Consider the following 26,488-nt stretch of genomic DNA (forward strand, 5'->3'; position numbering starts at 1 on the left):
ACTTTAACATTTGGCACTGAAAGAGAGGGAAGCCGCCATGCAGCAGTAAGCAGCGCTCCACCCTCCTCCATACTCTGAAGTTTCCTGGTAATGGTGGAGCACTGCTGAAAAATGACGTCTGGTTCGTACAACAGCGATTTAATTGGCACAGGTCGAGAATCAAACGGCTGATTATCAGTTATTTGGTCTGGGTTATCAGAGTCCCGTCAGATTTTACAACTGGATCCGTGGATCTGTGCTGGTCTTTATTCTCTGCCGTGGCACTCCAATTATCTTTCCCTCAGAGGCGGGAAGCTTCCTCATCATGTCTGTGTCGCCGGGTCTCCACAACGCTCTGACACTCTGCTGTTACACAAGAACCAGGCTCAATGACGCTGCATCTGAACAGAACATGAGATCAGGCCCACGCGGCTGTGTGGCGCCCCCTGTTGGAACACATTCACCCCGCTACCAGCTTTCCTAAGACCCCTGAGGGATTCGCAAAGGTGTAAAGTACTTAAATTCAAGGACTCTGGGAAGACTAGAGCTTCTGGTATCTTCTACCTGTCTTTTACTACATTCATCTCATGGCCGTAGTCACCAGTAGATACAGTTTGCAGTCACCGTGAGATACTTTAAGCTCAGACACAATAAGTGATAACTGTCTTTTTCTTTTCTTTGCTCCTTCTCTTCATTTTTACACTTTTACTCTTTTCCTTCCTTTTCTCACCTGGTCCGAGACCACGAAAGTCCTCAAAACTGGAAATATGAGATTTCTACTCCTCTTCACTACTTCGCCATTACCTTTGACTTTTAGTAACTGAGTACATTTAAATGTTAATGCTTATTTATAATTTCCCTATATGTTCAGTAGAAACATTTCCTTGTTATGTGTATTTCCCTTTCTTTGAAATTGTAAAGCTCTTTTAGCCTAATGAATGTGAAATGCTGTGTAAACCTTCGCTTTGCTTGCTTGATTTGAATCCGTTAATTTATTGAACTCCTTTGGTAGTTCTTTGAACCAAAAACACGGCTAACACGGCCTGTTGTGCAAAGAGTCAGTTCATCATTTAACGAGAAGAACTTCCAGCTGTGGCTGCTGTCGGAGCCACTTTGCACCAGAGTCAGCACAAAGGCAAGATGTGAGGCTTCTCGCAGTGACTTTGTAAAATTGTAAGTGAACGTTGGTATAGGACTGAATTCAATACTAGCCTTCATCCTTGTTAAGTGTTTTCATTATTATAAGAAGAAACAAACGTCACTTAATTTAACGTGTGTTAAAAAGATAAAGCAAGTTTCCCTCATGAATATTTTCTTCAAACTAAAAAGAGGTCTCTGGAGAGTTTTCACTCTGATATGCTGATGGTGTTTCTTATGAAACCTAAATTACTGAGGTGACTGAAATCACAGCTGTTCATTCATTCAACTTATATCAAGTCAAAAAACATCGGGTCAGAAGAAGTCATAAGTTTAAGAACGTTTTCTCAAAATAAAAATTAGAAATCTTAAGTTGAATTAACTTATGTATTTACATCAAGTCAATGAGGAAAAAAAAAACGTTGAATTCCACTAAATTCTTGCATAGTGTTTTACAGTGTACCACCAACCTAAAATCTTCATAGAGGAGTTTTTGGTGCAAAGTTTCTACCTGTCAAAGGGAGTTTTCCTTCGCCGCTGTCGCCAAGTGCTCGCTCATGTGGGAATTTTGGGTCTCAGTAAATACAACTATAAAGAGTCCGGTCTAGACCTGCTCTACATGAAAAGTGCCCTGAGAGAACCTCTGCTAAGATTTGGTGCTATATTTAAAAAAAAAAAAAAAAAGACACCTAACAAAACCAATGGACACTGTGAATTTAGGGTTTTTGGCGTCCCTGGGGTCCCTGGGGGTTCCGGGGGGGTTGCCTGCTTTGCCCAGTTGCTAATACTGCCTTGGCTGGTGGTCAGGGCACCTGAAGGTGTAGTAAGGTGAATATAAGGGGGTCATGAAATGAGTAAAAATTTGGAAAGATTAAGAAATTAAATGTCTGCTATGCAAAATTATCTTTAGTGTTTGAGGAACACTTTTTTTTGACATTTTATTTATTTATTTATTTTTTTTGGAAGTACTGGATGGTTCGACCTCTTCAGGCCTAAAATCTGTTAAAATAAAAGGGAACATCGCTCTTTGGCGGAACTGCTCGCATCTCATCGACGTATATAACCTGTTATGAAGCTATAATGGCTCACAAACCAAAACCAGTTGGGAACCAGTTGATAAGATGTCTAGAAAATCAGTAGTTTTGATTGTAAACTGATGCAAATGACAAACTTTTGAGTATTTGAATCGTGTATTTTGAATGTAGAGTTTCCTGCCGGTATGTCAAATCTGAGTCCAGTGTATTTTCTGTATCTTCATTTTGCCGAGAGTGAAAGGATGAACTGAGATACGGTGAAAGTAATCTAATACCGTAAACAGCTGAAGGTTGCTGAGCCCTCAGAGGATTTATGAAGAGAGATCTCCAGCGAAATCCTCTCCTTCCATCTCCCTCCGTCGATAAAAGGCTTAGACAGGTAATTGTGGCTCGGCGCTGGCTCGCTCCAGCTCCCTCCCCCTGGACACCCACCTGCTTCAGTTTTATCAGCTCCATTTCTTCTAAACTCTACCCCTGAGATTGAGGCTGATTTGGGACTGGAGAAGAGTGAGACGTTTGGATGGTTGAGAGTCATGACCCTCTTGAAACCGATTTAAGAAAATACAAGCATCAATAAATAAGGGAGTATTTTTTTTTTTTTTGTACTTGCTGGACGAGGTGTTGTCTCTAGATTCCGGGTTTGTTTTTGGACATCGAATTGATGATCGATGTCCTCGTCTTCAGCCTCCTCAGAGATGCATCATCTGGAGGCAGAGGGGAGGATGGAGGCGGGAGAACAGACTTCATATTGGGCTCACTTGTCACCTTTTAGCCTAACCAGCCTCCTTTCTCACCATCTCCATCCATCCATCCATCCATCCTTCCCTGCTTCTCGTCGTCCTTCTAACTTCCTGTGGGTCTTTCCTTCCTTTTGTCTACTTCTAATTCTCTCTCTCCATCTTTGTGCACTATCTCATTTCTTTTTCCACTTGCTTTATTCTCCCTTTTTCCTTTCTTCCATCACTTTTCCTCCTTCGCAACCCCCTGTGTCTCATCTATTCCACCCTTCATCCCTTCTTTCTCTCCATCCGTATCCTTTGTACTTCTTCCCTTCCATTCGTCCTTCCACCTACCCTCCACTCGCTTTCTTCTTCCTTTTCTATTGACTCCATCCCCTTTTCTGTCTTTTTCTCTCTCTCTCATTCCTCCTTCCTTTCATCTTTTGCTCTTCCCTTTCTGTTTCCTTCTCTGCTTTAATGTCTCCCATCCACACTCCTTTTCTCCCTTTCTTCTTACTATTTCTCTCCATCCACCTCTCCTCTCTCCACCTCCTTTCCCTGGTTGATTTCTCCTTCGTGGTGGCTGTAATTCGCTCAAAGATGGATGGGCCAGCACTGCAATCATCCCCCTCCCCACTGTTTTTGATGGATCTTCCGGCTCGGCCGTTGGAGTCATTCTTCGAGCTGCTCGGCGTAAGCTACCCCTTGGCGGTAGACTGATGAAATACCCCGGCTGGAGAGAGGGCAGCTTCTGTTTTAATGTGTTTCTAAAGGCCCAAATGTCACTGGATGTACTCTCGCGGTCCACATTTATAAGCTAGACCTCACTGGTACTGAGTAGGACCCCTGCTAGACTCCAGAGCACCATGAATCCTGAGAATCCTGACACAGACTCAACAGTTTGCTGGAAACTTTAAAATTTTGGTCCCTGCCGTCATCAACTTGCAGTGCTTGTAGGGTTTTTTTTAAAAAAAAAAAAAAAAAAAGAAAATGCACCCCTTGGTTTTGCCGTGTCCTGGCGGTGCTCTGTTGGTTTTAGATCTTGGGATCTTGCAGGTCATTCATGTAAACTGCCATGCTCCAGAAGCCATGTTGGGATGATAATGGATTTGAGGAACAGTCAGGACCTGGTCAGTGTTTTGCAGGTCAGATAACATTGACAATATTGCACTTTTCTATCGTGGTTGAGAAAATCTCTGGAGTTTGGTTCGTTTGGGGGCTCAATACCATTTGTAGTTTCAGTTCCTTGCTTGCTACCTGTTGAGCTGTAAGACTTCTTCAGGTAGCTTAAAGCATACAGTCATGTGTTAACCGTAATTTCCTGTTGGAACCTTACGGATGGACAAATTGATCATATTATTTGATCAATCATAGTTGTGGTATCAAAGTGTGATGAAGTCCTGAGAGATTTGGGTTCTCAATGTGCAGCCTGTACCTGTCAGTTCACTTGCTTCCGAGGTGGTGAAAATCATCAATCGTGTTTGCATTTCACTATCTCTTCAGTATCTCTTTGCCACTGAGTTTGGTGGTACAGCCACTTTTCGCAATGAATCGGGAAGCAGTTTCAAGGGTATGCAAAAGCAAAAACCCTGAGAAGCACTTATCTTTTGTTTGTCAGGCATTAACCAACTAAAATGCATTAAGAAATAACAGGTTTTTCAAGACTTATTTTTAAATCTAAGAGTGAAAATGAACTCAAACCTGAAACCTTCAACTAAAATGTTATTTTCTATCCTTCGTGGCTAACTGTGTGAACTTAAAAGGAGTTCACATAATTCTTACAAGAACTTTAATCTATTTAGGTATTAATTAGTCTTTGTGCAGGTATTTTTGATTAACTTTGCTCCCTATGGTGGTCCTGAATGAACACAGTGATTAAAAGAAACATTCCATTTGTATGTTTGCGGTGACAAGATTTCAGATGTGTGTCAACATCTCACATCTTTGCACCTGAGCGTTTCCAGAGAGCCTGAATATCTCATGACACCCTCTTCTTCATCTTCCTCCTCTTCCTCCTTCACGGCCTGCATTCTCCTCCTCCCTATAGGAAATATGAAACCTGGGATTTCATCTGATTCAGTTTCCATTTCCTCCCTTTGTCTACTCTACATGAATATTTAAATGAGAAATACTGAGCTTCCAGCGCCTCTGCAACAAATCCACTATCTACAGTTGGATCATAATTCAATTTGAACATAACACATTTATCACAAGGCGCTTTCCTGGTCACTGGCTAAATGTTTATAAGGCAGTGCCACAGGGAAGGTGAATCTGCTCAAGACGACAATATCTGATGCACTCTAATCCATCTGAAAACGCTCTGCTATGTGAATAATGGGAAATGTCAATGAATAACCTCTGTCTTAGGCTGAAAGTGGAACAGATATATATTTTTCCCCCCAGAATAAGAGACTTAATGAAGTCAACTTATGAAAATAGTTTTGTGTGTGAGGGAACTTCGGATTCAGATGTGTTGTTCCATGAATTCCCCAAACTGGATAAAGGTCAATTGAAGTTTATTTCTACAGACCATGATTATTCTGCACATTGTCATAAAGGGATTTAAAGGCCCACAAGAAAGAAAAAACTCCTTTAAAAAAACAAAAAACAAAAAAACAAACAGAAAAAAAATGAGAGATTTCCCCCGGTGGATGACCGGCTGTGCAATGGGAGCCCTGGGTGGAAAAAGGCAATTAGAATAGACAAGGCACGTTTATTTATATATTACACATTTGATACATGGAAGCAATTGAATGTGTTTTTCATAAACCATTTAAAGAAGCATTAAGTAGGAGATACTACAGCAAACATTAAACATTTAAGAAAAAGACTATTTTATAAAGATGTAAAAAAGATAAAACCAGAAACAAATGCAGGGTAGGTGGAGATGTAAGAGTGATGTACTGTAGACAACTAAGGTGATTTCTTGAGGTTCATCCCAGGTGGAGAACAAGTGAGTTTTAAGTCCAGATTTTATCTCAGTATCTCATGGAAGTTTATTCCAGCTCTGTGGTCAATAGTAACTAAATATATGACGGAGCAATGCGTGACCTTAGATGGAAGACAAAAAGCAATAATCCAGTCAAGAAATCCAACAAAGCAAGTAACAAAATATGTTGTTTGTAATTGCCTTCCAAAAAGACTGATGGCTAAGACCAAACTGACGCTTCTACCAGCCAGGACAACATTGTGAGTGGCTTCCAAAACCGCTACACATGACTATTACAAAATGATTCATGACTCTTTTCTTAGCTGCCACCTCTATAGTGAAGGTTTGGTTTAGGCACAAAAACTACTTGGTTAATGTGAAGGAAAGATCGTGGTCATGGTTTTAAAAAAAAAAAAAAAAAGAAGTTGACTGTTTGTAAGAGATGGCATGCAAATAGCAGTCTCCTGTGTCAAGGTCACAAGCTTTGCATGTCCAACACTCAACTCTAACTTCCTCCTCTAGAGTTTTTCTGGCCCTTTAACAATGTCACGCTGTTTCTGCTTTTGCTTCAGACAGAGTACGGTCATCATTTGCATGACAGCAAACATAAGCATAGCATTAGATTAAATGATCGGTGCTGCTGCTTTTTGTGTGATGGCCAGTCTCAGTTCAGCAGCAGGACTTGAATGTCTCCATTACTAATGTTCTAGATCTAAAAGAGGAGTTTCCAAACGGGGCCAAGAAATGGGTCCAAAGACTTCAGGTGACCAGAAAACATGCCTTCTGAGGTGGAACACACAAACTGATAACACACAGTGGTCTAGAATATTCCTTATCAAACACTGACGTCACACAGCATGTATGTGCAACGCACGGCTTTAGCTTTGTAAGAAAAATGTAGGTTGTGAAGGGAAATTTTAAGAACACAATAGCAAGCAAGACTCATTGAATCTGACAAATGATAATATTTTGGTCAGAATCAATCATTTAGAAAAGAGTTGCATAGTAAAGCTTCCAGGCACAGTGATAATGCCAGCCCACCTTCTGTGGATAAATATAAGATCTAAAAGAGAACCCGAGGAGCGTTTTTTCTCCACTGTCCTTGCTGAAGAGAAATCTTGTGTCGGGTCAGATGATCCTGCTGACAGCCCGCTGAACCCGGCCAGAGTTCCGGGCCACAGAGAGGGAACAAAAACTGATTTTTAAGCAGTATAAATTTAGATATCCGTCTGGCCGGGGCCGAAGCAGAGCGACGGGGAGGCTGTAAATTTATGGGTCATCATCTGTTTTTGTGCATGCACCCTTCAAGGTTCAAAAGCAGGATGCGGTAATGCAAGTCAATGAGCCCACCAGCCATTCAGAGCTATGATTTTCAAAGCAAGCAAAGACTATGGCCTTTTGCAAAACGCATTACTATAAAGTCTTTTTTTTTGTCAGTTTCAGATATTCATGTGTAAATGTGTAAATGTAACAGACAGGCACAGACTCACAACGTGGATCATTATGAGAAGACTCTGCTTGTCAGCCATCACTTCGATAGTTTTTAGTGGTGAAGTTAGACTTTCTTTTATAACTCAGGAGTTATGATTAATGTTTACTGCTCCACTGTGGCTCTGACGGCAGGAGTGGCCATTTTGGAGATAGATGTGGAAAGTGGAATCATTTTTTTTAAAATGAGAGTCCTGTGTGGGTTAAGTCTGGGATCTTTACTCTGGGTCAGGTCTATTTGTATCAACTAAATATCGAACACAGTATTTCGGCGGGTTTCGTTTTGGGCGTTGTTTTTGATAATCGGACAATCGTCAAATTCATTTTTGAAGCAAAACTGCTAAACGTACCCTGGTTCCAGCTTCTTAAATGGTATGATTTGCTGCTCTTGTCTGTGCGTAATCATTGTAAACTGAATATCTTTGGGTTTTAGTCAGCTGGTCAAACAAAACAAGACATTTGAAGACGTCACCTTGGACTCTGTGAAACTCCCATGGAGCATTTTTCAAACAAATAACTTAAATTAATCGAGAAAATTATCAGCAGAATAAATAAGAACGAAAACAATTGTGAGTTTCATCCTTCGCCCAGTAATGAAATGTACAATGATATTGTAAGTGTAGTAGATCATGTCGGGTAATTGGACTTTTTGGATGAGTCTTTCAATAGACTGATTTTAATACAGCAATCAGTTTCGCCCGTTTGAATTTAGACACATTTAAACTTTGTGCGTTTTCATTTTCAGCACCACCTTGCTTCTAATTCACAGATTTACACATTCTGTCTTAAGGTTTAATCACCCCAAACAGCCTATTGTGCCCAGTGAACAGAGCTAGCTGGAGCTGTAGCTACCTACCAGCATCGTCACAGACAGTCAGTGTGTTTCATTCACCTGTTTTCATGTGTATTTTTGATTTGCTTACAAAAAACAAAAAAAACTGTGTTGAAAAGCAGAAATTTGAGCCCCCCCAAAAAAGCTAGTAAATGTATTGTAATGTATTGATTTCAAAAAGTAAAATTTGCCGAAGTGCAATGGAAACAGACTTAGTAAATAAATGATGCCGTACATGAAGCACGTGACTCAAACAGTCTGTGCTGTGTTTGTGTCCAGCTCGGTTTTAACAAGAACTTCAGTTCTTTGCTCTTTTCTTCCAGGCTCCTTTTGCTTTTCTTCTTGTCTCCGTTGTTCGTGAAGTGCAGTCATAAAACTGTGGGCGATGGGCAACATTTTTGGTTTTAAGTTGAAGCGTTTTCTACTGCTGCAGATCAGAACAAGGTTGATCCAGGCATCTTTGAACGGATCTGTACCGTCTCTCTGTCCTCATATTGGCCATAAGTGCTTGTGTCCTCATCTGCAGCCCTTTACAGACATTATTGCGTTTCTTCCCGGGTTTGCCCTCAAATATTTGTCCAGAAACATTTTGTTCCTCACTCTGCTCCCCGTCACTCTCCTTCAATCAGACTCCTATCTTGTCACTTTACAGACTCGACTTTATTTATTAATGTTTCTCCTCTCCAAGGACGGCGTCGCATCAGCGAACAGTGTCATCCCACAGGGGCGCGTTGACGCTCTGCACGCTCGTCTCCGACGCCGGAAAAATTGAGCTGAACAAGGGCGCTGTGAGAATGATGTTGTCGGGCCACAGACCGACAGTGTGGAGCGAGAACGCTGTTATGGCTTTCATCTGCTTGTCAAAGGCCAGGGAATTAATCAGGTGGGCTGAGGGCTGAGGGCACTCTTTAATCTCGTAGATTACGCTCCTCACAGACGGTTCAGGTGCAGATTAAAGCACACAGCGCTACCGAAGGCGGGATTTAATGTGGTGCGGTAGTTTGGATGCCTGCGGCTGGAGAAAAGATGGAAGTAGTAGTAGAGACATACAGTACATGCATCAGCTATCGGCATCTGGACCGATGTAATGTAAGTCCTCCACAAGAAGCTGAATTATTCATAGAAAACAATCATTCTTGCTTTCATTAAAGCCAACATGTCCGACATTTCCGATCAGTGGGGTCTTAGAAGTAACTTAACTTAAAACTGTCACCTCTTACTCCTAATGCATAATTGCATGTTGTCTGTAGGCGTGATGTGACCAGTGGGAATGTAAACCTTTAATCCAGGTGTTTTCAGCAGCCAATGAAAAAGGTGCATTAGCTGGTGATAGTAATAAAACATGTCTGTAAGGAAATGTAACAGATTATTACTATAAAACAGGGTCACAGTAACTGAACTTGAGTAATCCCTGACGCACGGAAGCACCTGTGTTGGGAGTCGTGTTACTTACTGAATAATAATTTGAATACTTTCACATTTTCCTTCCTTATGCCTAAAGCTGCACTAACATAATAGCAGAAAATGGAGACTGTTGACGCGCGCCGCTTTGCTCCATGCAAGGTTCTTGCCAATGTGAATGTGAACAGTAGATAGCGGACTGCAGAGACTCCCTGTTTTTGTAACTGACCTGGTGGATGTAGCTGAAGACCGGGAAATACTTTTTTTTGGTTTTGGCCTCAATAGGATTCAGCTTTATTGTCAATCATGATAAAGCTTCCACCTTCTCCACCTTTTTAATGGCAGCGAAAGCAGCAACCTGCCAAACTGAGTTCATGTGCACACGAGAAACTGGTTTTACTGGGAGAAATCAGACTGTGGTAGAAATTTAGAGAACAAGTTTACTGGACTACTCTGGTTACCCTGAAGCCTAAGTTTACACGGATCTGGTCAGAAAGCACCAGTCCTCTATATTCCCGTATTTTTGAAGTAAGGCTGGCATATTTTTGGTTATTAGTTTGATGTTATGCTGTAGTTTGATTATTAGTTTTATCCCCAGAGCGTTTTGAGTGACATTTCAACGCGAGGACAAGCCCTGCACTGCAGAGAGTAAACAAGTTGTGCTTTCTAGTGTGCAAACGCACCTGAATTTCACAAATAACCTGCTAAAAGTAAAGAGTCTTGTTTATTTCAGTTTCCAGATTCGTTGCACTTCCAAACAGGGATGCACCAATATGAGTAAACATGTTTATCCTGATTTTAATCATTTCACAAGTGAGAAAGGAAACCAGTTTTCTTCATCTTTACATGAAGATGTCCAGGTACTGCAGAGAGCCAAAACTAACCAGGTTAGTTACAGTATGTGCAAGTCATGGTTAGAAACAGTTTATACCATTTTTGTTTACGTTCCTTTGAGCACATTCTCCAAGATTTTTGATCGTGTAAGGTCACAGGAACTTCAAGGCTCTTCTGGTTCCAGGTTTTCTCCTTCTCTCTGTGCTGGATCATATTTTCCTCTGAACACACAGGCGGGTAACCTGAGCCTCTGCAGACAGGCCCACATACACCCGGCGGCATATCCTCTTCTCTGTCAGAATGAGGGGTAATCCCAGGTGCTGACGGACACACAGCCCGATCGGACGTCTCATTGGCTGAGCTTGTGGTCCATCAAAGAGATGATGATCCTAGAGAACCTGTGGAAGGAAGAATCCGTGGAGAGGTGAAGCTACAATGTTGTTTCCGAGTCTTTGATGGTCTTACCTGGTGAGGTCTAGTCGCTATGCGGACTGCTGCTTTAACTTTTTGGGTGAAATTAACGGCAGACCGACTCACTTGAGGCGGATTAACTTTTGCAAAAGCAGATGTGTAAGGTTCTGAAGAACCACTTGCACCTTTTGTGACCTAAAGACTCCATGTCTGACTGGTGAAGCTGTGTCACCTGCGAAGACCACGGCTTGAGTAAAATTGAAGTTACTCCAGTCATGCCATCTTTCTGTGTCCACCTGAGACGCCGGGTCCTGAGGAGGTACAGGCAGGTGCCTCGAACTGAGGCTGATGGAGCCTTCAACTACAGCCGAGCCTCAAACAGGCGAGGCCTGCTGAACTCTGGTAGGTCAGATGCCGACCCTCCGTCTGATCACTTTCTGTCTTTATTTGACCCCTTTTTTTCTTTCTTTTTAAATTGATATTTAAAAAAAAACAACTTTATTTATATAGCACCTTTCAAACAGAGAGGCAATTCCAAACGGTTTACATAAAGCTAAGACACCAATAAAACATTTCAAATGAATTAAAGTTTATAAAATCAAATGAAATAGAAAAGAAAAAACTGTTAGTTTCATTGACTTTACGGATCATTAAAAAAGTTTGAGACACACAAATATACTCTAGTCAGTCACCTATAAATACTTTTCATGATCCAGCAAAAAGGCCAAAATCGGGAAAAAAAAAATCAATATATAGTATCATTACAGTTTCAAAAATAAAAATTTAAAGTACTTTCTTTTGTGTCTCCACAGTTTTTTGAATAATTGGAGGAAAGTAAGAAATACAGGACTCTTTTGACACCAAGTGAAAAAATACAACCGTTACCAGCTGACTAACCTTAAACAAACACCCTCAGTCCTCTGCAGGGTCTTGAAAATTTGCATTGGCTTTATTATTTAAAAAAATTCAAAAGACTATATCCCCACGAACGGCAGCTGTTGTGGTCACTACCGAGTCAAATGCAAAACTGGCATGGTATTGTAGGTTTTTACGAGGCCATTCGATCAACATTGACCATAAAGAAGTTTAAAAGAGAGTTTCCTTTCCATTGTGTCTCAAATTAAGCCTTCAAAGTCAACACACACATATCCACGATGCTGATGTTGGTCAATTGTACAGTAATAACTGTCCTTTCTTCCTGTAATGTAACGCGTTAATATAAACTATCCGGGAAACTTGTGCATCGCTTAGACATAAATCGTGTAAGGTTCATGTCCAACGGATGAACCGTTTCAGGTTTAGTTTGCATCACACAACCGTAGCTCCGTCCCTCAGTTTTGGGGTGAATGTGTTGGTTTCTCAGTAGTTTTAGTCTATTAACTCAGTGTGTTGTGTGTTCGCTGGCCATCCAGGTCTCCTCTGTTGGGAATCAATAAAGATTTTGTTAGTACTCTACTCGGGTGCCGGTCGGGGCAGAGCAGCAGCCTGCTCCACGATGAAAAATCTCTACCCAACCCGCAACTCTGATGAAATCGCATATTAACAAGCCATCGAGATGCACTGAAGATAGAAACGCTCTATACAAAGTCAAACCTTTGGTAAAACGCCTCGCTCGTATGCTCTTAAACATCTGGAAAGCTCGTTCAAGTCTGTGAATCTCCTGCCTTGGTACGTATTTGCCATGGAATCTCAGTACCCGCAGGAACAGGTGTTTGCATAAGCGTGCACATTTTTTATTAATTTCTCTCTTCCTTTGTGTTACATCGCAGCAGGATGATGGATTTGATCCTCTGTAATGGCCTCTTCTCAGCCAGCTGAGTCTGTTGTGTTGGGCTGTAATTCATCAGGCCGCGTGACCACCACAATCTCTCGATCTGAAGCCCTCTCTGTGCTATGATTATGCAGCCTTTTCTGCAGATCTATAGCTGGACGCTCAAATTGATGCATCGCCTCTATTACAGCGTCGAAGCCATGATGCTCTTAGCCAGAATGGGTTTTAATGTAATTCGGAGCTGCTGTCATTCATTTTCCCCACTGCCACTGGTGCCTCTAAACAAACAAACAAATTGACTGGGAATGAATACTGAAAACTCGAGGGTGCAGGAAATAAATTTGGTGTAAAGCCAAAACGTTGTAAAATGATCACAGATATTCTAACAGGACTGGAGCTGCAAATAAATTCAATTATTTTCATTATCCATCAATCTAATAACTGTTTGGTCCATGTCAAAACTGAAAATGCAGCCTTAACAAATAGAGGAAAAGGTGGCGTCTTTCTTTGCTTGCTTTTCCTGACCAACAGAGAAAGCAGCAGATCCTCACATTTGAGAAACTGGAACCAGAGAATATTGATCAGGGACTTAAACACTATTCAGGTATCTAAATAGGTGTCAATTAAGTTTCTGACAGTGGATTAACAAATTGAATGATGAATGATTTCAACACCAAATGGGTCACACAGCTGATATTTTGAGTGTCTGCAGATCCTTGAAAGTGTATCTTAAATTAAACACATGTATAATATTAAGCTTCAAAACCTTTTGGCTTCTTGTCAGAATTAGTCCCTGTATTTAGGAGCAAAATATCTCAATTTATAGTCTGTAAAATTCAAGGATAGTCTACTTTTTACCCGACCTTATACCGACCTTAGTGCTACTCTAATTCATCTCTCAATCATCTCAACACTTTCTGACTTCTCTGGACTGACTGTGGTTCCCAGCTTCAAGCCCACTGGTTCCCACTGAAGACGTAAATCTATAAAAAACACCTCACAAATAAAAGTAATTTTCAGCTGCTCACCGCAGTTTTGGTGCATTTGTTGGGGACTATTTTCAGCGGCGGATTAATCCACATTTGGTGCTGTAGTGCATATTTGGGTTAGCAGGAGTGTGTTTGTGTGTGTGTGTGTGTGTGTGTGTGGGACTGAGTCAAATGAGACTACAGGATGTGTGTGTCCATGGTGATGAAGGAACATGTGACCCGGAGCAACGGTGCGGCTCACTGATGTGTTTTTAATATTTTCTGGACAACGGTGGCGCTCCACAGCCCAGAGGAACAAGATCCATCAATCTTTGATGCACACACAGTGCCTGTTAGTAGATACGTGTTGTTATCGGTTTGGCTCTGCAGGAAAAAGAGGATATCACCAGAATTGTCCTTTAACGTTCCGATATCTGGAATCAAACCTGTGATCACGGGTCACCAGACGGTTTCTAACATTTCTCCCGGTACCGTGCGGAAGCAGAGTTCACCTCCGAGGCAGTAAGCGGTATTATATCATTGCTCACACACACGCCCTCAGTCAGACACTTAAAGCAAACTCCTATTACGGCCGAATCATTTCCACCCTGAGTGGCTGTGGCGGAGCGCCTCAGAGGCAGAATAATGAGGATGGAAATGGAAAGCTGTCACATCGCCTCCGTCTCTGCAGCCCTGTCCTCGGGCCGATCCATCTGCTGTCCCTGAACGCCCCGCGCAGGAGGAGCTGCAGGCTCCCAGGTGTTTCCACTTCATCTTCAACGTCTACATGCACACATGCCTCGACTCTGCAAGAGCCCAGTGTGCGTGTGCGTGCGTGTGTGTGCGCGTTAACATTTATGCATCACCTTCTCAGGTGTGAAGGTTGAATTGTAAATAAACAGGTCAGGCTTCCATAATTTTGCTGTAATTTTCCCTTGAGATATTTTCAACCAGTTGAGTTTTTTTTTTTTCTTTTTTCTACTTGTTCCATAAGTTTTGCTTTTCAGACCCAATCTGTCTACAAATATACGAGATTTTGGATCGATTCCCAAAGCAATTAGCAACAAACTGGTACGCTCCTTGCTTTAACAGATTTTCCACAATCTTCTGCCAACATTCACCAGCTCCGACTGTAAAACGAAATAACTGCAGGAGGGTGACATTTTTAGCAAACGTGCATCCTGTGTTGGTGTGTGCCGAAGATGGGATTAAAAGTGTGGATAGGCAATCGACAGGTGTAATGTTGAGTGCAGAAGATGGCCCTGTGGTTACAACAGAACGTCCAGGAACAGCGCTCCTGTACCTAAAAACCGCCCCAAAAAAAGAAACCGGCTCAAGCTGATAATCGATTTTCTTCCTCCATGCAGAAGCACACAGCCATTACCTCAGTGTGCAGTAACAAAAGATGACTTTGAAGCTCTGTCTATAAGAAAATATTACGCTATGATGTGATTCGAGAGAATAACAGCACAACATGAGAATACACAACATTTTGTGGTTCGCTATCCCCTGTTTTGCTTTGGAAACAAGCTTTAGTTACGGTGAGTAAAGAAGTGACACTGTTTTCCCCGAAGAAATGGATTTACTGTGTACTCCTGGGAAGCAACTTCAAAGCCCTCAGAAGACATTTAATCCTCCGCTGAGCGGGAGGGTTGGCTAGTAAAGGACATTAGCCTATTACGTCATCTGCTGATCAATCACTACTTTGTTTGGACCAGAGAAGGCAGCTGATTTCCGCAGACTTCTAAGAAGCTGTAAGCTCTAAGAACAGAAATCCCAGTTTCAGTGAGCATGACTCACCTACATGGTTTTCGTCAGCATGTTTTTTTTTATTTTTATTGCAGGCTGATGTTCTAGCATCTACCTGTGTTGCTCTGAAAATAACTCGGTGGTTGAGGATGTGTTCAGCTCCTTGAATTATTCAGAACTTTCATTGGAATATTTCTATATGGTGATACTGCTGCTTTTAGCCAACTGATAGTCCTCATACGGGTAGAGACACCTCAGCGGAGGACTGAGGCATGTTTGTTCTTTAAAGCTTTTCAGTTTTTACTTTGGAACAGCAGCTGCAGCTGTTTGGAAATAACAGCTGATATATACCAGGTGTGCTAGCTCTGCTGTTGTGTCCCAATACTTCTGCCTGCTCCTGATGATGGTTTGGTTTGAGAGTAAACCTGAAACAGAAAATATGTCCCTTGTTTGAGTAGGCAGCGATCCAGACCGGAAACCGCCGTGTGTTACAACGGTGTTAGTGAGTGTTAGCGCTGAAAGGACACGCAAAAACAGCTGCGAAGAAGAAAACAATCTGCGGTTGTTAGTTCTTGTTTACAGGTGGCATTATTTTCAGAACTGCAGCAGGTATTGATTACCTTGACGGTAGTATTTGAAGTCAGCATGTCCTCATCTGCAGCTCCTAAAGGGCTAAACTTGGTTTCAGTGGCTTCACATTATTCATTCCGCGTCCTTGTTGTTTTCATGTAAAGTGACACCATGTTGTCAGACCAACTGGGCTGCGGCCTCGTCGTTGTCCCGTGTCACGTTTCAGCCGCGTCCTGTGAACGTTGCCTCGTCCGATCGACATCGAAGCAGCACTTCACAGAAAACCTGGAATGACTCCAGGACAATTTGAGCCGTGAAATCTAGAGGTCCAGTCATTACACGAAACATTAGTCTCCCAGTGGTCAGCGTATCGTGTCATCACTTACGTCACGAGTGTGGCTGTAGGCAGAGAAAGCGATGGGGATCTTGGGCTGGTTCAACAGATGAATGAATGGACTGTGAAAGGTCCATGATCGGATGAGTCAGTGCGGCATTTCTTAGACCTATAGACAAATAACACTCGAGCTCGAGTCCATTACAACTGTTTGTTTAAAGGGGAAACGAGAGCAATGCTCGGTTTCAACAGACGGTTTAATAATTGAATAATTGAATTGAACATCCTCCTACTGAACCAAACTTGTGTTCATGTTGTTACCGCAGCAGTGTTTGCCCGATACAGGACCGGATCTGTGGAGCAGCATCACAGTTTTATCATGAGCTCCACAAAATCCGGAATAAGAAAAAGAAAAAAAATCATAGAATTGGAAAATCTGCGTTGTGGTTGCTAGTGAAGTATGAGAAGGGAGAAAGCGAATTTCGGGGCTGCAATTACCAGGTCTTTTCATTATCATCTCATTTGTTGAGTGTTTTTCATATTGATTGCTTAATTTTATGAAACGACAGACAATTGTTCCCGGAACCCAAAGGGGGGGGTTCAGATTGCTTCATATTACTCATATTCTTGTTAAGCGGAAATAACTGCCCGGGGGCGTTGCCAAGATGGCTGCCCGAGTGGTCAGACTTGCCTATAAGGACTTGGGTAGACTCTCCTCTTGTCTGCATGTGAAAGCAGATCCTCAGATCCTTCAGCGCTGAATTCCATCAAACCAGGCTGGTCACACTAATACTCACACTGTAGCTCCCCCGCCACCCTGTGCCCCCGATGTGGCAGGTAATTGCAGAGTCCATAATGAACGCTTTAAAGCCGCGGCTCTGGAAAGGTTGCCTTGGCGACAGGCCGTTGATACAGGTCTTAGTGAGGGCGATTAATCTCCAGACTCCAGGGGACGGCGTCAAACTCTGCCGTGCTTTAAACGAGAAATAAGCTCCTGAGTTGTTAAGGTGAACTTAACTTCTCCCGAGAGGTCTCTATGTGAGGTGAGGGGTGCACTGGGAGCTCTGTAAACAGTCTGAGCAGGGGCTCTTGGGAAATGAAGTCCCCCACCTCTCTAAAGTTAATTTTCTAAGTCTGAGGCGGTAACTGTCAACTGGACTTATGATCTGGCAATCGCAAAAATCTCTGAAATTTCAAGCAGTTCCTGCAATATTTACAAGATCCCACCGTTTCCTTTCCAGAATGGTCAGACTTGAGGACTTCCCAGTTCAACTAATCACCGCAATTTTCTGCAAAAAAATCTTTAATGTTTTATCATATGAGTCTGCAGTTTCCTGATAAACTTGCAGAAAGTCTCCAGAAAAGAACTACAGTACTTAACTTGATACTAGTGACAAAGCTCTGAGGCTGTTATATGAGTTCAGTTACTGTAGTTGTGTTGAGTTTATAGGCAGTTTTGGATTTTTTTTTTTTTTTTTTTTTCTGGACATCATCTACTGAAAACCAGTGCTCCATTTAACCCTTTCATTTAGTCTGGGAAGCTATTCTTCATATATTGATTGTTTTACACCTGACTTCAAAATTACAGAAGTTTATTGTAAAATAACAATAAAATGGTCAGAAAGTTTAATCCGGTTTTTTTTTTAGGAAAAAATGCTAACTCAGTAATTTTGTCCAACCATTGTCACCAAAATACTCTCCTGGTTAATCTCTGTCTGGAGGACCGTAAAGCAGTTCTCTAAGCCATTTGGAGTTTGTCGTAAAGTTATTTTTCTCATAACAGAGTTTCCTTTTCCACTATCACGTGTTTTTTTCCTTCTTGACTCATATTTTTAAACTGCGTAAATACCACGGCGCAAGTTCTGTTCCCGTATGTTTCTTTTGAAATGTTTGTGCTGAACTGGATGAAGTTTGGTCTCTGATCCTAATGGCTTTCCGCATTGATTGTCTGTCAGAGGAGCTGAATGCTGCGGTGACCTTTCAGTTGTGGTCTGCTGCTCCCTCAGACACAAAAACACTGACATTTCACTGAGGACACTGTTCTGACAGTCACGGTCAATGATCCGGAGGGAACATTCAACAAATATGTGCACACATGGGGAAGTTTGAGGAGTTTTACTGGTTGGAAATGTACATCATGTTCTTGTCATGACAGCTCGATAATATTATTTTCTGACTTGTAAAGTGCATCAGTTGCACCAATTGTATGTGTAGTCTCTAAGCTTCATGAGGATGAATGTAAACATTTTTGATGGGCCAACGGAGGAAATGTAAGATGAATTTCACCACAAAAAAACCTAAACTGTGAAACCTAAAATAGAAACATTTATGAAGACAAAAATACAAATAATGACCTGTATCTTGACTCTTTGTAATTCAGTGATCAAACTCAAGTTCAAGCCAACCTTCAAATCCCCTTTTTGCGCAATGTCTTGAAAAAGTAGCTACAGTTGTTAGCTGCTGCCAAGAAATACTGTAACCTGTAGCCGCAGACTCGAGAGAACAATTTCCTTGTCTCCAGGCTTCTTGCATCTTTTCGCTGTTGTAAATTTTCTCCTGGAGGTTTGTCAGATCTGAGTACAGCTGCTAATTATAGAATGTCGGGGGGGTAACCTACGCTAATGGTCACTTCTCTTTGTTGTGTGTTGCAGGAGTTTGTGGCTGCTGTGGGCCGCTGAGGCCGAGGTACAAACGCCTGGTGGACAACATCTTCCCTGAGGACCCCAAAGTAAGTAACCGCGAGCATTACACATCCTCAGTTAAATGAAAGATATTTCGGTGAGACACAGGGACATTAAAGCCCCCACGTCTGGAATTTTTATGTGATTATAGCATCTTTCACATTAGGCGTGTAACCATGTCTCGGCGGACACTACAGCTGCATGTAACAGAGCTTAAAATGAAAGGATAAATGAAGTATTTGATTAGACCTAAGAGCCATCAGAAAGCTTGTTTAGCTTTTACATTTGTTTTATTTACGTATTTTTTACATACGTACCTAACATTTAAATAGAAGGCCTGCTAGTGCCCCCTAGAGGCTCCAGGGTTCAATAATGCCACAACCTGAAAGTGATACAACAAACATATTGATGCCTCTTAGAACTTTACCAGTAGTAGGGCGAACATGTGCCACTGGGCATGGCTCTAGAGAAAAGGTCATGGGGTCGATCAAATCTAAAAGGTTCATCCTCTGGGGAGCGGGAATGAGATCAGGAAATCTGGCCTCTCATTTTCAGTGTCTTATGTTTAATATTGACAATTTGTCCTTGGACTGGTGTTGAAAAAGGGAAAAAATTACTCAGGAAACATTGCGATCATCCTCTGGTGACCATGTATGTCATCATAAATGAAGTTCATTAAATTGCACAAATTATTTTTAGAGAAAACTTGTTGTTATTTTATTTTGTCAAGGCTAAATTTTAGCATGATAGTGGCACTAGATGAGCAAAATCAATATGATCATCCTTTAGGGGCCATGAGTATCCACAGCGGATATGTTTACAGTCTGGCTGCTGGTTGTCAGTTCTCATGCTCCTGATTAAAGTTTTTGGCGGACGGACAAACTGTCGAACTGCCTGACGGTCTTCTTTGTTGGGCTCTGCTGGTAGTGGTGACGCAAATTCCAGATATAATTTACGTTTACCAAAGAATCTATCCCAGTCTATCCCAGTAAATGAAAGCGTCTGAGTGCCACTGTTTCAACGTTAGCCAGCATGCGGTAAACGTCTGGGCCTTTAGCGGTGTATTAACACTGTTCTTGCTGTCCATTTGTTATCACAGTGTTGAGATTGCTGTGGAGACCCAGTGACACCTCCACCACCAGAGAGCTTCCCCACCTCAATGTAGAAATAATTGGACAACCAGAGCGCCACATGAAAGCTTCAGACTTTGATAAATCTGGTTATTAAATTTGACATGACTTTGATAACTCGACGACAAGTCATTTTCACCCATTTGATTCCTTGACCCGTGTTAATTAAAACGCTAAACAGTGCTTGTCGCTGTCCTATACACAGGAGAGTGATTTTTTTTTTTTTTTTTTTTTTTCTCGTCCTAGCCCCGTAACTTCTCAAGGCGCTTTCGTGTAGGCAGACAGGTGCAGTGGGAAATCGAAAATGCACGAACGGTCGAGACCTTGTCAAATTAATTATCACTCGCTGAGAGCCTGAGGAACTGAAAAGACTCGGGGGACCAGCCGGTCTCGATTTAGCTCCCTCCTCTGTATGTATGACACCTGGCAGCAATATATTTATATCTGTTGTCTATTGTCATATACAGATTGACGCTGAAGTTCACACTAAGTTCATCTGTTACTTCCATTTTTCATTGAGAGAGAGAGTAAAACTTGATCTTTGCACTGCCACGAGTTTGCTATGACTGGTGTACTATTTATTTATTTTTCTCCATTTGCTGTAGTTGACTTGTGTTCCTCGAATGGTCTCTTATAGTATTTCTGAGCAGTGGTCTGTGATGATCAGTTGTTTCATTCAGTCGTGTCATCGAAGCAGAAGAGCCACTTACTGCTCCTGTTAGTTTTAATGTCACCATCAGAGACCGAGAACACTTTAGGAAATGGAGTCAGAGTTTAATGAACTTGACTTAATGTATGGAGAGAATTATTTGACTTGGACTTTGATGACTTGAAAAACTGTACATTGATTAAAGTTGAAACTGATTAAATATTCCTTAGAAAACATTGTTCTTTGCATCTTTATTTTACATTTTAAATCAACACTGCGACACTTGCTCTCACATGACTTTCGGTTTTCCAGCTGTGGACTTTACTTAGACCTCACTGGCTCTGGAACAAAACCAGACACACTAGGAACAGGAAAGCTTGAAATCAGACGCCCTCGTTGTCGCCCAAACCTGGTGGCTTCATAGCTGAACAGAGTGAAGTCATCTTGGGTCCAGGCTAAAAATATTCTTTCTATTCTGAGAATGTTGGCAGAATGTTTTAATTGTTAAAGCTAATGAATGCCGACCACCCTTTTTTCGTCTGCAGGATGGCCTCAGCAAGTCGGACATGGAGAAGCTGACCTTCTACGCCGTGTCGGCTCCGGAGAAACTGGACAGGATCGGGGCTTACCTGGCCGAGAGGCTGAGCAGAGATGTTGTGCGACACCGCTACGGGTGAGTGATATTGGACCCTGACTTTGTTTTTTGATGTCATTCAGAGGTTACGTTCTGTTGTCATCTCTGAGGTGAGGAAGGATTTTTCTCAAATCTTGTCGACGTTGTAGTGAAGTATAGGGACATTTCAACAGCTGCAATTAAACTCCTAGCTTTGGACTAATGCTTTTGTTTCAGAATTCACATTACTGTTTTTTTTTTTTTTTTTTTTTGTCAAATCAGCTAAGCTAAAAAACGCATCAATGTCATACACACGCTGATGGAATTAGCAGGACCTATTCTTTTAACATGTCTGCTAGGAACTTGTAGCAGCTAATGTTGCTTGATATTTAATGGTGCATATTCATTCAAGGCAATGTGGGAGCTGTAGTGCCAGTGCTCTGAATATATTCATCCCTAAAGGACATAACTCATAAAAAATGTGTAAGTGGTTAATTCCTTTTTTTAATTTTACACATCAGTATGTTTTTTGACAGAACTGAGGCTCAGATTGACCTGTCAACATGGTTCCTATATTACTGAAACACTGACACTCCTTTTTCTGTTCAGATACAGGTATTTGTCATGTTTTGAAGACCTTTGAATGCACAGTACAGACAAAAAAACCCCCAAATTTATAAATGGCGTAAAACTAGATTTTCCCAAATTTCTTTTTTTTCATAAGAGAGTGTTCTAAAGAGAAAGTTCTAAGTTTGGCACCACAAATGCCAAACTTATGCTCAGATGGCAGAGCGGGTCAGCCCTTAATTGGTCAGCCGATGGCTCGATCCCCAGCTCTTCCCGTCCAAATGTTTGAGTGTCCTTGAGCAAGACAAGGACACTCAGCAGGCCAGCAAGCCAGCAGGCCAGCAGGCCAGCAGGCCAGCAGGCCAGCATCGTGCCTGGTGGCTTGACTGTCATCAGTGTATGAGTGGCAGAAAAAACATATCTAATTGGCTTTGGGCAAAATCGTCTGCCAAATGAATCGAATGCACTGTAATTTTGAAACTAACAATATATAGCATGTCTAGCTAAGGTGCATTATGATTTCTCTTCTTTCTATACAGCTGTAAATGGAGGGAGAGAAAACTGAGCAAAAAAGCCTCATTTTCAAAGGGTTAAAAGACAGTTTAAAACGGAAACATCATTATTAATCAGAATGGATTCTGTTAAAAGTGCTGTCCATTTACGTTTCCCTGAACCATTTAGTGCTTTCTGCTCCTGGAAATTAATTAAAATGGGTTGAGAGACAAAAATGTCCCTCATTTATTTCTAAAAGAGAAACTGGCAGCACCAAATCAGTTCCGTGATTATAATGTCAGAAATGATGTTTAATTGGCTGTGATTGTTATTCCCCGAAGCTGACAGTCAGGGAACAAACATCTCTCTCTCTCTCTCCCATCTGCAGTCGTCCATGTGTCGTTGCAAAGCCATTTGGCATCGCCTGAAAAACACTGTCCGTCCGACGAAGTGGCACGTCCGTATGCTCGGGGTTGTTAGGTCCCTCGAACCCCAAAGCTGCGTTAGATTTGGCGAAGCCTCTGCCTCCCAGATGGAGCCAACTGGTATAAGTCGATCCGCTCCTATAAGTTCATATCATTACATGTACAGTACACGGGCTTTGTCCACTTTGTCCACAATAGCCACCCAGACACCGACCCACGTGAAGCAGAAAACATTTTTTACATCTGCAGCATGTACTGCAGTCATAGAATAAAGGTAACGCCAGTTACTGCAGTGAAAGGAGGACTGTTGCCAATGATCAACGTTCAGATTTCAGCAAAAAACGACACCGTGCATCTGACATTTGTTTTTTTTCAAACTGCTGGGACTTGAAACACTATTTTAAAGTTGTCAGATTAAGTTCAGTTAATGCTTCTGTCAGCAGGTAGGTGAGTTTTTTTTTCTTTTTCAAGGTCGACACAACAACATCAACTAATCGGAGTATATCACGTCTCTGCATTAAAGCCTGTGTTCAGGTAATTTTTCCAGGTTTGTTAGCAGCTTGTGAATTCAGTGTGTAACGACACACTGCAGGTTTTACAGATGAATCACCCCAGTCCACGAAAAAACAGTAATTGCAAATTTAGTCAACTGCAGCTAATTAACACTAATTGTGTGAGTTGGCTTCAGTACAAAATAAGACTCTTGGCCGTGTCTGGTTAAATGGTTCTCGGCCAAAAAGGCTTTTATGTTTTAAAAGTTAGGTCGTGTCTTGTTTCTTTTTAATTAGACCAACAAAGTAAACTCTAACGAACTAACCAAACAGCTGATCGCATCATCTGAGCGACCTTTGACCCCACTGAGATTGTACCGTAGATCCCGATCGAGCGTAAAACAGATCGATGAAGCATTATTTGTTCCCAGGTACGTGGTGATAGCCATGGAGGCTCTGGACCAGCTGCTGATGGCCTGTCACTCTCAGAGCATCAAACCCTTCGTGGAGAGTTTCCTGCACATGGTGGCCAAGCTGCTGGAGTCCAGAGAACCGGACCTGCAGGTCCTGGGAACCAACTCGGTAAGACAGTCTGGTCAGAAGCCTCCTTCAGAGCTCTGGAGGTGGTTACTTTAACTCAACGCAGACCATATTGTGTAAGAAAACACACGTCCATATGTAGATTAAGAACTAACTTCCTCGTCTTGTATTTGACCAACAGCACTACTTGTGCTTTTCTGCATGTCTGTTGAGTTTGTATTTCATTCTTCCCGACTGAACGAGTCAGGAAGAACTGCTTTTCTATTCAAGTTATTATACCCACTATGCCTCGCTGAATATGTGCTCACTAGATACACAATGGCCTGTTACACTTTAACGTATCTACTCATTATTTTCACAAAGCAGGTCAAACGTCGAAGTATTTTTACTTTGGGCTCTGTATTTGTGGAGTTTGTTAATTCAGAATGCAGCCTTAGAACAAGTAAAAACAAACTGGCATTAACATAAAGCCTCAATTCATACTAGACACACACCCACCCACACACACACACACCCACACTCAGACTCTCATACGCAGCAAACAGAACATAAATCACATCACTCAGCTGCAGCCCATAGGTTGATGTTGGTGGTTAAATACCTAATTTAACTTTTACACCAGCAGTGGAAATGGCCCTGTAACATATCCTGCGAAAGACTAATTATTATTAGCATCTACAAGCCGCCAGCAAATGTCAGCCCCATTTCTCCTTCCAAGACTTCTGAAGGTGAACCCCCAATTTTTTTTATTTTTTCCTTAACTTCCTCATGCCTCCTATTCAGAGCCTGTTGTCCTTTTCCATTGTTGGCGGCTCAGCTGAGCAGGAAACAGAACGGAAGGTTTAGATGCAAAAGCTTTTGAATTATTTATGTGTGGTATTTAGACTCTGAAAGAGGAGGAGAGCGGATGCAGAGACAGGTAGCAGAGTTGGGGGGGTCGGAGGGTGGTGGTTGTGGGGGTGGGGGGTGACAGTGGTACGGCACGCCTTTAGGTGAGAGCCGTGTTAATTAAATTTTTCTCATGGCGGCAGTTACAAAGCTGAGACGCTCCGTTTAATGTCGGGGTTTGGTTCGACGCCGTGGCTGAGGAAAACATAGCGCTTGTGTTTGTTCTGTCGGGTAATTATCAGTTTAATGAGTTTGTTTGAGCTGTCTTCAGAACAACACCAACACCAAGCTCGACAAATTACGGTCGAAAGACTGAAAGTGGCCGGCCGCCTCAGTGGAGCCACAGCAGTGACTAATTAGCAGCAAACATCACACATTCAGGTTGTTGTGGATACTCCTGCAGAGCAGCTTAGAGCGAGGAGAAACTTCTTATTCTGCATCACCAGCCATTACAGGCAGCTACAGTAAGAGGACCAAAGGTCAGAGGTCACAGTGCTATAAAAGAGAGTTCCATTTTATTACAAGCTGGGTCTTATTTTTAAAAGTTTCGTCCATCATTTCTGTCAGAAAAAAAAAAATCAGTTTTCAAAAAATGAGAAAAGCCCGGACATCTCAGTGGAGTTGGGCTTTATGGTTTATAGAGTTGTGAAGCTGTTTATCTTTCTTTTTTTCTTTCTTTTTTGATCCGTAACGATCCTCAGCATAAAAACACAGGAGTCTCCTGGATAATTTAACCATCATGTACATAGCTCTATGTTGTGACCAACTGTTCAAACTTCTTTTCTGAGAAATTGTGTTTTCTGTCAGTTTTTAATGGCTAATGGCTTTGAGTACTACAACACCCATAAGCCTCAACTGCCACTGGAAAAAGCCCGTCGGAGGCTCGGATCAGAGTTCTATCAGATTCGCCATTTTGTTGTAACAATGGGAACAAAACATGTAACCAGAGTTGCTAAATTCAACCAAAACTGACCCAGAATGTGAAAGTAAACCAGTTTTAAAGTGGTTTAAATGGCTTATTAGGTTTCAGCAAAGTGTAGTCACTAGCTTCAGCTCACCGTCGGCAGCGCGCACACTGGAATTTTAAGCTTTGTGATTGGATGTTTGCTACTGAAATGCACTTTGGGAGTTGTAGCTGACTTCTCTCCATAGGTTTAAAGTCCCCAGGCTTGTTCCTTTTGACTTTTTATCAAAGAATCAGGTGTTTTCCGAAACAATTATCCTTCCTACTGAAGATTCAGCCAAGGAAGTTTTATCTTTCTTGAATAGCTTCAGTTGTGAGTCACCTCACATTGTCTGTGAGAAAAATGAACAGGGCTTTTACTTCTGGAAACCTGGACGGCTGAAACTATTCCGTAACCATATCCAGACCGAAGTGGGAAAAAGGCTGTTCTGAGCCTCAATGTAAAGTGCTTCTATGAATGGCCACACAGTGGCGCTGTGGGTTCCAGATTCACATCGGAGGTTAACAACTCGTTCCTCGGAGCGTAACCTTACTTTCCACTGAAGTCTGTGTAGTAACTTTTGAGATGTTCTGCTGACTGACGAAAACAAGACTTCATGGGTGGAGGTGATGTAAAGAAATTAGATTAGGTAAAGTTTTCTAGTCAATCCAACACCTTTAATTTGACTCTTTTTCCTGTCACCACAGAACGTTTTTTTTGCTATTTTTACCCTGCAGGGTATGTGTGTAGCTCTAGTATAAACGTGTGTCACCAGAGCGTTTCCCTCCTGTCTGCGCTGCCAGGCCCTCTCCGTTTCCAAATGTATCTGCCAGTTAACTTTATGGCAAGAAATTGGCAGACTGCGACAGCTAGAAGTGCCTCTTCCTCCGATCCATCTCAATAGAAGAGGCA

General features: G+C 42.0%; 1 protein-coding gene across 4 annotated transcripts in view; it reads left to right on the plus strand.

Annotated features, from left to right (window-relative positions):
• efr3a (EFR3 homolog A (S. cerevisiae)) overlaps positions 1-26,488 on the plus strand; it is a 123,895-nt gene that overhangs the window by 26,296 nt on the left and 71,111 nt on the right. For 2 of the 4 annotated variants that reach the window (XM_040123062.1, XM_040123061.1), the window contains exons 1-4: positions 10,965-11,166; positions 18,808-18,884; positions 21,162-21,289; positions 23,636-23,786. In XM_040123062.1, coding sequence (XP_039978996.1) covers positions 11,040-11,166; positions 18,808-18,884; positions 21,162-21,289; positions 23,636-23,786 — 483 coding nt within the window. In that variant the 5' untranslated portion in view covers positions 10,965-11,039. Of the gene's footprint in view, positions 1-10,964; positions 11,167-18,807; positions 18,885-21,161; positions 21,290-23,635; positions 23,787-26,488 lie in introns of those variants that run through there. The other 2 variants (XM_040123063.1, XM_040123064.1) reach the window with 1 other exon arrangement.

Source organism: Xiphias gladius, unplaced genomic scaffold (genome assembly GCF_016859285.1).
Source record: "Xiphias gladius isolate SHS-SW01 ecotype Sanya breed wild unplaced genomic scaffold, ASM1685928v1 HiC_scaffold_1474, whole genome shotgun sequence".
Taxonomy (NCBI): Eukaryota; Metazoa; Chordata; class Actinopteri; order Istiophoriformes; family Xiphiidae; genus Xiphias; species Xiphias gladius.